The sequence below is a fragment of the Carcharhinus amblyrhynchos genome, chromosome 11 (genome assembly GCF_965287045.1).
Source record: "Carcharhinus amblyrhynchos chromosome 11, sCarAmb.v2.hapA, whole genome shotgun sequence".
NCBI lineage: Eukaryota > Metazoa > Chordata > Chondrichthyes > Carcharhiniformes > Carcharhinidae > Carcharhinus > Carcharhinus amblyrhynchos.
Window position 1 is genome coordinate 28,455,782 of NC_137334.1, and position 16,370 is coordinate 28,472,151.

At 40.1% G+C, this 16,370-nt stretch overlaps 1 protein-coding gene across 1 annotated transcript in view; it reads left to right on the top strand.

Annotated features, from left to right (window-relative positions):
* Window positions 1–15,848, top strand: part of LOC145350000 (serine/threonine-protein kinase 17B-like) — a 30,759-nt gene extending 14,911 nt beyond the window's left edge. Inside the window, exons 5-7 of the mRNA XM_080198798.1 lie at window positions 1,186–1,234; window positions 4,762–4,941; window positions 13,751–15,848. Of these exons, the coding sequence (XP_080054924.1) occupies window positions 1,186–1,234; window positions 4,762–4,941; window positions 13,751–14,042 (521 nt within the window). The 3' untranslated portion in view covers window positions 14,043–15,848. The remainder of the gene's footprint in view (window positions 1–1,185; window positions 1,235–4,761; window positions 4,942–13,750) is intronic.
* Window positions 15,849–16,370: the final 522 nt, after the last annotated feature.

Below are 16,370 nucleotides of genomic sequence, written 5' to 3' on the forward strand. Positions count from 1 at the left end.
GGAATGGGTGAACACATGACAGATGAAATTTAATGCAGAGTTTTTGGTCAGAAGAATGAGAGGCAATAAAAAAAAGATACAATTCTAGAAGTGGCATGGGAATAGAGACGTAGGGGCATTTGTGTACCAATCATTGAAATTGACAGGGCAGGTTGAGAAAGTAGCTAAAGAAGTATGTATAGGATAAACATAGGCGTGGAGTAAAAAAACAAGGAAATTGTGAACACCTTTATGGAACGTGCTTTCAGCCTCAAGTGATGTATTCTGCAATTTAGGAAAGATGTGAAGGCTTTTGAGAGGATGCAGAAAGGATTTACAAAAATGATTCTAGGGATGAGGGAGTTCTGTTATATGGATGAATTGGAAAAGCTGGGGTATTTTCAATAAAGAAGGTTGAGAGGAGATTTGATAGATGTACTCAAAGTCATAAAGGATCTAGATAGATTAGGTTGAGAGAGATTTTCCCTTTGGCAGAAAGGTTACAAGCCAGTCATCCTTACTTTCTATACTCCTGTCCCCTTACAATAAAGGCCAACATACCATTTGGCTTCATAATTGTTTGCTACTGCTGGCACTTTGTTTTTCTTGTACAAAACCATCTGAATCTTTCTGAACATCATATAAAGGTTTGTCACTATCTCATAAATATTCTGTTTTTGCCAAAGTGAATAACCTCACATTTTGCCATACTACGCTCCGTCTGCCACTTAATTTCCATTCATTTACGCTGTGTATATTTCTTTGTGTCATCCTCACAGCTTCCTGTCCAATCTAGCTTTGTGATGTCACCAAACCAGGATACATTATCCTTGAATCCTTCATAGAAGCCAGTGATATAGATTACAAATTGCTGAAACCCTGTTACTGATCCTTGATGCACCACACTAGTTACCTGTTAACTTGAAAATATCCTTTTATCCCTACTCTTTCCTTTGTCTGTTAACTGATCCTCTATCCATGCTAATATATTACTCCAACCCCTGAGCCCTGTATAATCTTTTTCTATATCTCTTTACCGAATGCCTTTTAGAAATCCAAATGTACAACATCCACAGGTCCCCTTTTATCTCACTTTCTAGTTATGTTCTCACAAAACTCTAATAAATGTAAAAAATATGATTTCCATTTCATGAAATGGAATTCATTGGGATGTTTCAACTTATGTAGTTTCCCTTTCTTTTGCAGCTCCTGAAATCTTGAATTATGATCCAATTTCCACAGAAACAGACATGTGGTATGTTAAAATTATGTAGCAAAAGTGTCCTTGTACCTGACAGTGTCATGGAAGTGAGCAGATTTCATGATAGATGGGTGCATTGATGATGCTGTAAACCAGTACATGTCAGGAAATGTACACCATAAGATTCCCATAACTATACCCCTGTGCAGGTTCACCTTGACATTGCTGATCTTTGTGTCTTTTAGCATTTTGCCTCCCTACTGACATTGCATTATAGTTCAAATCTTGCTCTCAGTTGTCACATATTCTGTAGAGACCACCAACTTCTAAAAAGAAATTGAAACCCCAATGGTGACGCATCAATATTTAATATTTTAAGGCTTTTATTGTAACAAATAGACTAAAAGCAGTATCTGTTAAACACTTTTTGTAAGCAATTTGCACGTTAAGCTATAGAACGGATATAAAAAAGCCCAGTTTGCAGATATACTTTATGCTACCCCTCAAGTGGACATGCAGTTCCCCTGGAAAATGTCCAAAGTGATTCTCAGGTTCTGGGGGCTTATTTCCATTATTTTTCTTTCTCAACTTAATTTTGTAATCCTAAAACTGTCTTTGTGAAAGTTTTCCCAGGAGATTCTCCCTCTGTACAACATAGGCAAACCTTTCAGTCTCATCCAGATCCTCACGCAAGACTTGATTTCAACCTGAGCATGAGATCCCACCCACATTCCTGCATTTTAAACCAGAGGTACTTTGGACCCTCTGTCCCCAGCCCTAGTGGTGAGGTTTGACATTTTTAGGAAAAGTTACAACCTGATCTCAGAACAGCATCTTACGAATACTGTCTCAAATCCCATCTTCCTGGCATTGTGAATCACATGCGCTTTGGAACCAGATAGAAGTGTAGATTAGTCAATCTTTCGACTCAACTCTGTTATCTTGGAAGTCAATAGACAGTTTAAAGCATAACTGTTTAGAACCTGACAATTTCAACATCCTTTTGGGACTTTGGAAACCAGCAATCTAACCACTAAACACAGATGCTGCCACAATTGTCTCCAAGTGTGAACACTTTGTACTTTCTTTCCAGCAAAAGAACCCTGATTTCCCTTTAATTGTTAGTTAGCTGTCTCATTCCAATTTAGTAAAAAGTCTGACAACACCTTTCAGTCCATTCAGATCACAGGGTGAAGAGATGTGTATTGTGTGGAGGCAATACACATCTCTTTAACCTGTGATCAGCGCTCCTTCCACTCGCATTGTCGGCCACTTTAAGACTTGAACAGCAGGTTAGGTGTAAAGATTCGCATTCTAATCAGTAATCTGTAAACTGTCTGTGCTTTATATGCTCTGTCTGAGGCCAGAACTCTCCATTCAGCTGACAAAGGGACTAACCCGAAAGCTAGTGAGTGTACTATCAAATAAATCGGTTGGACTTAAACCTGGTGTTGTCAGACTTTTTACTGTGTTTACCCCAGTCCAACGCCGGCATATCCACATCATTCCAATTTACTCAGTGGTTGTGGATGACGATCAATCATTCGTTTTTAAATTGTTCAATTGCTGAAGGATGACCATAGAATCCTGACGGTACAGAAGGAGGCTACTCAGCCCACCAAGTCAGTACCAATCACAATCCACTCGGGCCCTATTTCTGCAACTCCATGCATTTACCCTGCTAATCCCCGAAACTAGGATCAAGTTAGCATGGACAAACAACTTACCCCACACATCTTTGGACTGTGGGAGGAAACAGGAGCACCCGGAGGAAACCCATGCAGACTCCCCACACAGTGCCCCGAGGCTGGAACCTGGGACATTGGCGCTGTGAGGCAGCAGTGCTAGCCACCGTGCTGCCCCATGATAAGAATGAATTGGTGTTTGAAAATTACAGAAGGCCATTGGGATTCTGAGTTCAAAACAAGATCATAGAAAAAAAATCATAGAAACCCTATAGTACGGAAAGAGGCCATTTAGCCCATTGTGTCTGCACCAACCACAATTCCACTCAGGCCCTACCTCTACACCCCTACACATTTTATCCACTAATCCCTCTAACCTACACATCTCAGGACATTAAGGGCAATTTTTAACATGGCCAACAACCTAACCCGCACATCTTTGGACTGTGGGAGGAAATCGGAGCACCCGGAGAAAACCCACACAGACACGAAGACAATGTGCAAACTCCACACAGACAGTGACCCAAGCCGGGAATTGAACCCAGGTCCCTGGAGCTGTGAAGCAGCAGTGCTGACAACTGTGCTACCGTGCCACCCATAACTTGGAAAAATGCTACCCAAGATGCTGGAAATGTTCAGCAGGTCTGACAGCATTTCTGGAGAGAGATGCAGGGTTTCATCAAGCTCTCAGAAGGTAACAGACCTGAAATGTTAATTCTGTTTGTCTCTCAACAGATGCTGTCTGACCTGCTGAGTCAGCATTTTCTTGTGTTTTGAAGGTCACATGACCCTTTTCATTTTACTTCAAATTAAAGACAGGGCCTAAAGTGTCAGCCACAAGCCCGTCGATGAGTTTGTCATATGTAGTGTCATTATCCTGTTGGATGCTTTTGATGCGCCCGATTTCAGCATCCGCTTATTAAGGAAAGGAAGTTAATTTGACCACTCTAGTTCAAAGGTAAATTCGAATGCAAGATGGAGCCCAGTGAGACATGTAAGGAAAATATTACACGGAGCTTCAGTTTTAAATCTAGCAAACATATCATCCATGTGTCATGACTAAGCCAAAGTATCCAGTCTACCTCAGATCAGCCTGGAAGGGCAAGATATCTCAAAAGTTTGAGCAACAGATGAAACTAGCTGTTTCACACTGATACTATACAGTAGAAACACAAATGATATTTCCCCTAACAGGATGCCACCTATCACAGAAACGAATAATGTGAGATATTAATTTCAGTGCCAATATGGTGCGAAGTATCTACACCATCCATACCAACGAGTTGCGGACTGTATCAAATGGCATTTCCCTTTCGCTGTTCATAGCTGAGAAGGTGCAGACCATATCTAACCAGCATGTGTTTGCAAACCCAAAGCACAGTGTGCAACATTAGGTGTAATTCCACGATTAGGCAACATTTACTAAGTGATCCTCAGTGTGCTAAGAATTATACTGGCAACCAATTTAAGATTGTCAGTCAGGCTTGCAGTGTGGCACATTTGCATATATTGGAAGCTACATGTATTAATTTACAGGGCCTGTTCTTTGCAGACAGAGAGCATATACATGTATTGCACCTATTTCAGCTGAACAAAATAACTGACAACCATTCCTTGGTTTATTCCTCAGGGCAATACCTTGACCCGTCAGCCAAGCTGCCTATTTCAAACAATACTTGGCAGTTAACCACCAGTCACCATCAACTGCAAGTTATTTGAATAAAAAATTGTATTTTCACTATATCATTTTCATAATTGGGATATTTCGCAGAGATAGCTGTACCAATACTATCTCTTAAAAATGATACCAAAGTTGTGTAATGATATTGGGATTCTTTGCATTGAAATGGACAATTATAGATTCTGCTTTACAGCTTTGTTTTGTCTTATCTACAGGAGCATTGGAGTGTTGGTTTATATGCTGCTGACAGGAAAGTCTCCATTTCAAGGTGAAGATAAACAGGAGACTTTTCTCAATATCTCTCAAGTTGATGTTGATTATTCAGAAGAAACATTTGAAGGCATCTCTAAAACTGCCATTGAATTTATTCAGCAACTTCTAGTCAAAGAACCTAAGTAAGTATACATTTGATGAGAAAAATAAAGTCACATAATTACAAAAAAGCATTTCCAAATGGTTCACAAATTCTGCAGCAAATTGTTTTCGAATGACAAAGTTGTCACATGGTATTTTAGATAGCTTTAATGTTTTCTGTGATTATCACCAAGCTACAATTGTCATTTTGACTTTCCTCAAGTTAAAAATTAACATTGGTAAAGGTATCTTGGAAAAAACAGAGGATTTGGTTCTTATTGGATTTAAGTGTTAAACCAGGTTCTGATTTACTCAGCAGTTGTGAATGACAATCAGTCATTCATTTTTGAATTGTTCAGTTGCTGAAGACTGATATGAATGAATTGGTGCTTGAAAATCACAGAAGGCCATAAAGACCCTGAGTTCCAAATGAAGTGCTAGAAACATTCAGCAGGTCTGGCAGCATTTCTCAAGAGAGATGCAGAGATTTGTCAAGCTTTCAGAAGGTCACAAACCTGAAATATTAACTTTGTTTCCCCCTCAGTTGATGCTGTCCGACCTGCTGAATACTTCCAGCATTTTCTATTATTTCTGATTTCCAGCACTCTCAGTATTTTGGATTTGCTGAAGGAGTCCTGGCTAGCCGTCCTTGATTTGTGGATGAATGGAAGATTTATTTAGGTCCAGTTGTAGTTCCATCTGGATGATCTCAAACTATAGTAATCTGTGTTATCCTGCCCTCTAACAACTGGAATTCTCTACTCAGTATCACTTTCAGCACCATCCATTCTCTTTGTGCTGGCTAATAAAGATTTTACTGTACTTGACATATTGAATTTTTGCCCTTTAGCAAAATTTAAAATGGTGAGAGTGGGAAGGGAAGACTGGAACAATGGTGGCAGGAGTTTTTGGGGATAATTCAGAAGGCACAACATAAATTCATTCCAAGGAGAGGATGAGGCAACCATGGCTGATGAGGGAAATCAGGGATAGCAAAGAAAAGAGCATGCTGTGAGGCGAGGAATAGTGGGAAGTCAGAGGATTGGGAAGCCTTTAAAAGCAAGCAGAGGGCAACTTAAAAAACAGCAAGGGCAGAGAAGATGAAATATGAAGGTAAGCTAGCTAGTAATATTAAAGAAGATTGCAAGAATTTTTTTAGAAATATAAAAAGTGAGAGAGAGAAGAATGGACATTGGACTGCTGTAAAGTGAGGCGGGAGAAGTAATAAAGGGGGATAAAGAAATGGCAGAGGAACTGAATGGGTACTTTGTATCAGCCTTCCCGGTGGAAGACACCAGTAACATGCCAGAATTTCAAGAGTCAGGGGGCAGAGGTAAAGGAGACGTGCTAGGGAAGCTGAAAGGTCTAAAGATGGATAAATCACCCAGACCATTATGTTATACCCAGACCAGACTATTACAACACCCCTGTTTAAGAAGGGAGTCATGAGGGGAGAAGCTGGCATTGGACTGGTGTGGGCAATATAAGAAATCTGAACACCAGGTTAAAGTCCAACAGATTTACTTGAAATCACAATCTTTTGGAGTGCTGCTCCTTCACCTGAGAAGGCTGCTCCTTCTCACCTGACAAAGGGGCAGCCAGCACTCCGAAAGCTAGTGGCTTTTTCTACCAAATAAACATGTTGGACATTAACCTGGTGTTGTGAAATAGGGCTGAGTCAGCACAGCTTCGTCAAAGGGAGGTCATGTCTGACAAATGTGTTAAAATTTTTTGCATAAGTAATGAAGTTAGACAAGGAAGAGGCAGTGGACGTGATCTATATGAATTTCCAGAAAACCTTTGACAAGTTGCCTTATAGGAAGCTTCTAAATAAGTTAAGAGCCAATAGTGTTAGAGGCAAGGTACTGGCATGGATAGAAGATTGGCTGAAGACACAAAGCAGAGTGTGGGATAGGGGGTCCTTTTCAGGATGGCAACCGGTGGTGTTTCACAGGGGTCAATGTTGGGACCATAACTTTTCACTATATACCTTAATGATCTGGAAGGTGGAACTGAGAGCTTGGTTACTAAATTTGCGGATGATACAAAAATTTGTAAAGGGATAGGTAGTGTTGAGGAAGTGGGGAGTCTGCAGAATGACTTGGACAGGCTTGGAGAATGGGCAAAGAAGTAGCAGATGGAATACAATGTGGGAAAGTGTACAGCTATTCACTTTGGTAGGAAAAGTAGACACATAGACTATTTTCTAGATGTGGAAAGGTTTGGAAATCTGAATAACAAAGGCACTTAGAAGTCCTGACTCAGAACTCTCTTTAGGTTATCATGCAGATTCAGTTGACAGTTAGGAAGGTAAATTCAATGTTAGCATTCATTTCTGGAGAGCTAGAATACAAGAGCAGAGATGTACTGCTGAAGCTATACAAGGCTCTGGACAGACCCCATTTGGAATATTGTAAGCAGTTTTGGGCCCCATACCTGTCAAAATGTGCAGAGGAGGTTCACAAGAATGATCTCAGGAATGAAGGGTTTGTTTGTCATATGAGGAATGGTTGTGGAGTCTGTGCCTACACTTGGAGTTTAAAAGGATGAGGGGGGATCTAATTGAAACTTACAGAATGCTGAGAGGCCAAGATAGAGTGGACTCGGAGAGGATGTTTCCACTAATAGGAGACTAGAACTTGAGGGCCCAACCTCTGACTGAAGGGATACTCTTTTAAAACTGAGATGAAGAGTAATTTCTTCAGCCAGAGGATGATGAATCTGTGGAACTCATTGCCACTAGGCTGTGGAGGCCAGATCATTGAGTGTGTTTAAGACAGAGACAGATAAGTTCTTGATCAATAAGGGGAGCAAGGGTTACAAGGAGAAGGCAGGAGAATGCGGATAAGAATCATATCAGCCATGATTGAATGGCAGAGCAAACTAGATGGGCCACACGGCCTAATTTTGCTGCTGTATCTTATAGTCTTATGGTAATTCTTGACCAGATCTCAGAATCAGGGGCTTGGTTTAAAATTTGAAGAGGTTTGGGGAATTACAACCATGGGGATGGAATGCAACTGATCAGGGTTGAATAGCATAAATTGCTGTCTCAAAGTTTGATTGTATGCTAGATAAGCCAGTTGTTAAGATTTCACAGGATATTAAGCAAGGTGGGCCTTGTGATTTGTCGACATTTGTTGAAAGTTCTGGGTTAATGAGGTGAATAGTACCAATCCATAAATTTTATCAATTAACTTTTTTGGCATGAAGGTAGAAAGAAAGATTGGTTAGCAAATATTCAGTTGCACTTTGTTTAATGACTAACAAGGCAGACAAATGATTTGTAAATGATTACATGATTGTATGGCTAACATTGCAGAAGCACATAACTGTTGCAACTGATTCTTTGAAGTCCTATAGCAGCATTCTTGTTTGGGTCTAATGTTGGAGTCGAGCGTAACATTTGTGTTTCATGCAAAATTTGGAATATAACCAGGGAAAATAGTTAATTTTTATATTTGAGTATTTCTGTAAAACAAACAGTTTAAGATTCATTGAGCTCACATTGTACGTATTTGCATATATTGGAAGTTGCAAATATTGGAAGCTACATATATTATTACACAGGGGTCTGATATCTACAGACACAACCTTGCCCTTATTTCATAGAATTTCTACAGTGCAGAAGGAGGTCATTCAGACCATTGAATCTGCACCGATTCTCTAACAGAATATCTTATCCAGGACCTCACCCCTACCCTACCTATGTAATCACCATTTACCATGAATAATATACACATCTTGAGTCCCTAAAGGGCAATTTTGCATTGCCATTCCACCAACCCTGCATATCTTGGTCTGTAGGAGGGAACTGGAGCACCTGCAGGAAACCTACGCAGACATGGGGAGAATATGCAATTTCCACACAAGACAGTCACTGAAGGTTGGAATTGACCTTGGGCTCCCTGGCACTGTCAAGGCAGCAGTGCTTGCCACTGGTTCAATTCCGACCTTTGGTGACTGTTTTGTGTGGAGTTTGCATATTCTCCCCATGTCTGCATTCTTGTGATGTCCTGATGAGATCAAGATGAAAAGCTTCAATTAAAATATATCTTTTCAGCAATACTCAAGTTCTGCATGACTAAATGACCAATTTTGTATTTGCTACTTTTGAACTCTGAATCTATTTGAGTACATGATCAATGCCTTGAATATAATAACCAAGGGAAAAACTTCATTGTGCCTTCCATTATTTTGGTATATCCATGAAAAATACTTCCACTGTTGCAAGAAAAAGCCGTGTGATTTTTTTTCTCATCAGCATTTTTCCTTTGCTGTAGTGAGGGAGGAACTGGGCTAAGAAGACTTGAATTCTGAAAATTTAGAAGTAGAGCTTCTAAGGCATCACAATGCTGCGGGAGGGATCCCTGGAGCTGAAAGGACTGAGACACTTGTGACAACCCTGTAGAAAATGCAGTGCCCTTGAAAATGAGTAGTTGTGCTGACCATAGAATATATCAGAACTTGGTGGGAATGGTGAAATATGGTATCTCTAAAAGACAACAAGGATCTGCCATTAATGGGGAAGTGTTGGTGTCTGGGAGTACTTGGGAAAGAGCTCTACTGTCTTCAAGTTATAACAAGGGTCTTGAGTCTGCCTAAAGGCTGTAGGGTCCATCAGTTATTGGAATGTGTTATTCTAGGTTATGACACAACCATGCATCTATTCTGAAAGTGGTGGGGTTGAAGAGGCAAGATAGTGGTTTGGTTATTGAAGAATTGGCATGAAGAGTTCTGGGATGTAGGAAGGGCTATCAGACCCTTCCATTTTGTTATCCACAATTCAATTCACGAGTAATTGCTGCTTCTTCATTCTGCCTCATACTTGAATTGGAGTTAGAATCTAAATTGTATATTGTAGGTGATTGAGCAACCCTTTCTATAGAAAACACCTGTGGATCAAAAACTAGGTTATTATGTATCTCATTCTTAACCAGTGAGAACATTTCCAAGCAAATGAATTCTGCTGTCACAAAGCTGTTTTAAAGCTTTAATTTAGTTGATAGGTAAATTTTGCTCACTTGAGCTAATCCTCAGAAGACATTTTGTGAGCATATTGCTGTTTTTTTTCTCCCCCATTTAATTCTCATATCATTCCTAAGTATTATCATTTGGAGATTTTAGGACTTTGCAGTAACAATTAACTTTAAAACTTTATGGTTCATAACATAAGAAATAGGAGCAGGAGTAGGCCATCTAGCCCTTCAAGCCTGCCCCGCCATTCAATAAGATCATGGCTGATCTGTCGTGGCTCAGTTCCACGTTCCCGCCCTCTCCCCATAACCCTTAATCCCTTTGCTTATCAAAAACCCATCAACCCGCGTCTTAAAAATACTTAGCGAGGCAATTCCTAATACTAGGGCCCTCAGTTGGCTTGACCTACAAGGTTAGAATAGCTATTATTTATGAATTGAGTAGAATTTGTTAAGCAAGATTTTACGTATGTTTAAAGCAGTGGAAACAACATACAAGTTCCTTATCCCTCAAGATCTGAGGAGTCTTTGAACATTTCCAGCATGGGCAATGTCTCTTTGTTTTTGAAGTGCTGTTGAACCGTGTCCAGAAGAGTCATACCACATAAACCAAGATAACACTATCAACAAAGACTGCGGGGGCGATTCTCCCATCCCACTGTGCTGCCACTCTGCAGTCAGGATCGGAGAGATGAGGGGGGGGAAAGAAGAGGTCAGCGATCAGGGCTGGGCATCGGGGTAGGAATTTGGCCTGTCTGAGGGTGGGAAGGCCATTAGAGAAAATCTCCATTACAAGGGAGGAAGTATTAGGTTTTTTAGGGCACATTAAAACTGACAAATCCCCAGGGCCTAATGGCATCTATCCTAGACTGCTCAGGGAGACGAGATGAAATTGCTGGGCCTCTGACAGAGATCTTTATTTCTTCATTGGAAACAGGTGAGGTCCCTGAGGATTGGAGGATAGCGAATGTGGTACCGTTATTTAAGAAGGGTAGCAAGGATAACCCAGCTAATTATAGGCCGGTGAGCTTGACATCCGTGGTAGGGAAATTGTTGGAGAGGATTCTTAGAGGTAGGATGTATGCGCATTTAGAACGGAATAATCTCATTAGTGATAGACAGCATGGTTTTCTAAGAGGGAGGTAATGCCTCTCAAATTTGGTGGAGTTTTTTGAGGAGATGACAAAATATCCTCGCGCAAGTGCGGCGACCAAAACTGCACACACTACTCCAGCTGCGGCCTCATCAGTGCCCTATACAATTGCAGCAAGACCCCCCTACTTTTATATTCAATCCTCCTCACTATGAAGGCCAGCATCCCATTTGCCTTCCTGATCACCTGCTGCACCTGCAGGCTGGGATATTTTGGCCTTGGAGGGAGTGCAGAGGAGGTTCACTAGGCTGATGCTGGAGTTGAGGGGGTTGAATTATGAAGAGAGGCTGAATAGACTGGGCTTGTACTCGGAGTTTAGAAGGATGAGGGGGGATCTTATTGAGACGTATAAGATGATGAAGGGGTTGGATAGGGTAGAGGTGAAGAGGTTCTTCCCGCTCAGAAAGGACAGCAGGACTAGAGAGCACAGCCTCAAGATAAGGGGGGGGGGTGCGGTTTAGAATGGAGTTGAGGAGGAACTTCTTCACTCAAACGGTGGTGAATCTCTGGAATCGTCTGCCCATTGAAGTGGTGGAGGTTACCTTGCTAAATATATTTAAGACGTGGGTAGATAGGTTTTTGGTAGGCAAGGGGATTAAGGGTTATGGGGAGAAAGCGGGAAAGTGGAACTGAGCCACTTCAGATCAGCCATGATCTTATTGGATGGCGGGGAAGGCTCGAGGGGCTAGATGGCCTACTGCTGCTCCTATTTCTTATGTTCTTAGGATACAAGTCATCTTGTGTCACCCCATCTTTGCTATCCCTGTTTCATGGATTGTAAGTTGAGGTACAGCTCAATCTCTTCCTTCTTTAAGCCTCAGAAGTTTATATTTCATTGCAAATAAATGATGCATTTACTTTAGATACAGGGCAGTAACAATTTAGGGCACATTCTCTTGTCAACATATTTTAACCTATTCCCATAAATACCAAAACCATTAAGAACATTTCCTATCATAATATCAGATAATAAAGAAAATTCCCCTGCTCTATCCCCATGGGGCGGCACGGTAGCACAGTGGTTAGCACTGCTGCTTCGCAGCACCAGGGACTTGGGTTCGATTCCTGGCTTAGTTCACTGTCTGTCTGGAGTTTGCATGTTCTCCCCATGTATGTATGGGTTTCCTGCAGGTGCTCCAGTTTCCTCCCGCATTCTGAAAGAAGTGCTGGTTAGGTGCATTGACCTGAACAGGTGCCAGACTCTGGCGACTGGGGAAATTTCACAGTAATTTCATTGCAGTGTTAATGTAAGCCTTACTTGTGACAAATAAATAAACTTTAAACTTTTACTTATCAATTAAAGTAATGCATGGTTTGTTTAAATACTATGGCTGTGTGCTAATTCTTTGGAAGTGTCATCCAATGGGGATGCTCATTCCCCACAGCCCCAAAATGTTTTCTTTCTCAACATTTAATAATACAATGCGTGAAAACAAAATCCATATCTAACAGTAGTTTTCGGAAGGTCCAGAATCAATGAATCTGAAGTTCGGTACTGCTCTAAATGCTATTCTATGAACAAACTAGTTTTAGTCATTTCTTCAAACACAACTGCTGAATCACAGATTCCTAGGCACTTAAATTATGAAGAAAGTAAATGTCTGTTTCCCACAAACAACAAACTTCCTATAAAAAATTCCAACTGCCTTGATTGTGCATTGTTTCACTAACAGAAATTAAAACTAAAACAATTAAGTGATTATGGAATAAAATCCATAGATATTACAGACCAACAACATATCCTGAAATTAGTAGATCTTACACAACTGAAAGCAGATCATGAATCCAATTCGCTAGATAGGTTTTTTCTTTTTGTTCATGGGATGTGAGCATCGCTGGCAAGGTTCAATGCCCATCCCTCATTGCTTTTGAAAACAATTAAGGGTCAACCACATTGCTGTGGATCTGGAGTCCCGAGTAAGCCTGGTCAGATAAGGCTTCAGATTTTCTTCTGCAAAGACCACTAATAAACCAGATCGGTTTTTGTAACAAGTGATAAGTTTCATGGTCACCATTACTGAGACTAGCTTTCTGTGGTATGTGGACGTTACAAAAGGAAACTATTATTACTTGCCTTATAATGTGTCATCCACAGTTTTTCTGTAAGTCCATCCATTTAATTTTAAAACATGTTCTTTTCTTTTAGCAGACTGTATTTAAGCATTTGTCCATAAAAATAAATCAGTAGTTCTAGCTGGAATTCATTTGTTTGAAAGAAAGCAAAAATCATAGAACTGTGCCCTATTTTCACTTTTTATAAAACTTGTTGAAGAAACAATTTCTGTAATGTATTCTGTTGAGTCAACCTCAATTTTGAAATGATCAGCAGATGCTTCAATTTGAAGGAGGAAACATATTCTACTAGTATGGTAACCTTTCTGCATATCAGTCTTGACTCATTCTTATATTCATGAAGGCATTTTAAGATTGACATTGACATTGACGTGATGGGTTCTGTATCTAGTTTCTTTAAATAAGAACAAAGAAAATTACAGCACAGGAACAGGCCTTACGGCCCTCCGAGCCTGCACCGAGCATGCTGCCCCGTCTGAACTAAAACTCCCTACCCTCCAGGGACCATATCCCTCTTCTAAGTCACTGGCAGATGCATAATTCTTGGTTTAGTGTGACTGCGCAACTATTTTCACTGTTCTAATTTATCTCCATTCTTTTGTCTTTAAAAAAAATTGACAGATTATAACATTTCTTTTCATCTTAAAGGAACCGATTAAATGCTGAAGCATGTCTTTTTCATCCATGGCTGCAAGTAGAAGAATTGATGAGTAGCCCTGTGCCTGAAATTATGCCATGTGCTTCACAGACAGAAGAGTGTGTTAAGCATTTAGAAGAAAATCCCATACGATCCCTCACATTTGGTGTGTGCAGACGTTCGGATAAAGAAAATATTTCTGACGAATCAGCTATCGTTCCCAAACGGTTCCGGTTTGATGATTCTTACAAAGGTTGTCATGAGGTCACGGGAATTGGTATTCTGAAACTGGAGTATAGTTAGTTGTGAAAGGATTGCACTTTGGGAAAACTTCCTTTCCTTTTTTATGTTGGTCTTAATCACTTTATAAAAGTGATCCAGATGTATGTGACTTGTAAGCGCATAAATGTTTTCTTGGTAAATTTAAGCAGTGACTTTCAGTGAAGCACTGATAAATTAGCACTTTCAAACTTTTTAAAAAAGTTACATGGAGGCAGACATCAACATTTTTGCCCTTGCGCAACAGGAAATACCCTTATAAAATGGTTTGGAATTATGGCTATTATGTTTAGGATAATGAGCAACTTTAAAAAGATGTTTTAAATGTCTACTTGATTCATTCCATGTTGAATGATTCTGATAGTGCCCAGGCATGAACCTCCTTTCTGAGACAGCTTGGATATACTGGACAGCTGTAACTGGGGCCAGTGATTATAGTTGACAACTTTTATATAACATAGTTATTCAAGATTTTTCACATTTGGATCAAATCCATGTAAAGGATAATTTGTTTGAATATATTGTGATTATCTGAGAACCTGATATGGTTCAGTATGTAAGCAGGTTTTTTAAACTTGTTCAAATGGTGTGTTGCAATTGTAGTTGCAGGTTGAAAACTTTGTTCTTCTAAATAATAAAATTCAGTGAAATGATTCCTTGCAGAGAAAATTCCTTCTGTTGCATTGTTTAAAAATTTGCATTCCCTTCAGTTGTACCAGGGTTTAAATTCGGTTGGTAGTTTGATAAAGATTGGACTCTCAGTTTTTAGTATGAATGTGGGTGGCACGGTAGCACAGTGGTTAGCACTGCTGCTTCATAGCTCCAGGGTCCTGGGTTCGATTCCCAGCTTGGGTCACTGTCTGTGTGGAGTTTGCACATTCTTCTTGTATCTGTGTGGGTTTTCCTCCCACAGTCCAAAGATGTGCAGGTTAGGTTGATTGGCCATGCTAAGAAATTGCTCCTTAGTGTCCAGGGGTGCGTAAGTTAGAGGGATATGGGGGCAGGGCCTGGGTGGGATTGTGTTCGGTGCAGACTTGGGCCAAAGGGCCTCTTTCTGCAATGTAGGGTTCTATGATTCTATGTGCATAGATCTCAAAAACACATTCTGAACATACCACTAAAAGTTCTTAATTGCTGCCAGGTTTTTTTCCTGCTCCTGTGTTCACCTTTTCATTGTTACATGGTGGATAGAAGAAAAATTGATGGGCTGGCCCATATCGATTCATGTTCTTAAATTAGTGCAATCAAATTTGGCATTGTTCTCAACAATTTCAGAAGGAAATCTTGAGATTTATAAAATATTAAAACTGTTTTCTGTGATTTGGTGTGTTGATTCTGCATATTAACTTGAAGGAATAGATGGAGCTAAAAATATTTGAAGCAAATATTTTTCTGCACTTTTTTCCACTTGTGACAGTTGCCCTGTTCGAGACAACGGGTTAAAAATTTAAAGGGGTCGATGGACATGTGGAAGTGGTCTGTCATAAATGAGAATTGCGTATGTTTGGGAATATACTACCTGCCAATATTTAGAGAAATACTTTAATTGTTTCATAGAGATTAATATTCTATATTTTAAATATCCAGTCAAAATTTAATATAATATGCAGGAAGCTGAATCATAGCTTTAAAAATATATTGCCTGGGTTATGGCCATTATGGAGGCCATGGAATCTTTAACCCAATGAAGATGATATTTTCCCTTGTGAAGGTCTGAAACTAAGGTTATCTATCTAATTTTGAAGCATTGATGTTAATGTTTTGTCACTTGAAAATTAATCTGATGAAACATGGCTTTCCATGCTTGGAAACTTTTTCATTTTTATGACATTTTACAAAATTATAATAAATGTAATTTCTCAGAAAACACTTTGTCAATTTATTTCATTCAAACTCAAAGTCTTTGTAATTTATGAAACAAATAATACATAAGAACATAAGAAATAGGAGCAGGAGTAGGCCGTCCAGCCCTTCGAGCCTGCCCCGCCATTCAATAAGATCATGGCTGATCTGTCGTGGCTCAGTTCCACATTCCCGCCCTCTCCCCATAACCCTTAATCCCCTCGCTTATCAAAAACGCATCAACCCGCGTCTTAAAAATATTTAGCGAGGCAGCCTCCACCACCTCAACAGGCAGAGAATTCCAGAGATTCACCACCCTTTGAGTGAAGAAGTTCCTCCTCAACTCCGTTCTAAACCGCCCCCCTTTTATCTTGAGGCTGTGCCCCCTAGTCCTACTGTCCTTTCTGAGCGGGAAGAGCCTCTCCACTTCTATCCCATCCATCCCATTCATCATCTTATATGTCTCAATGAGATCTCCCCTCATTCTTCTAAACTCTAACGAGTACAAGC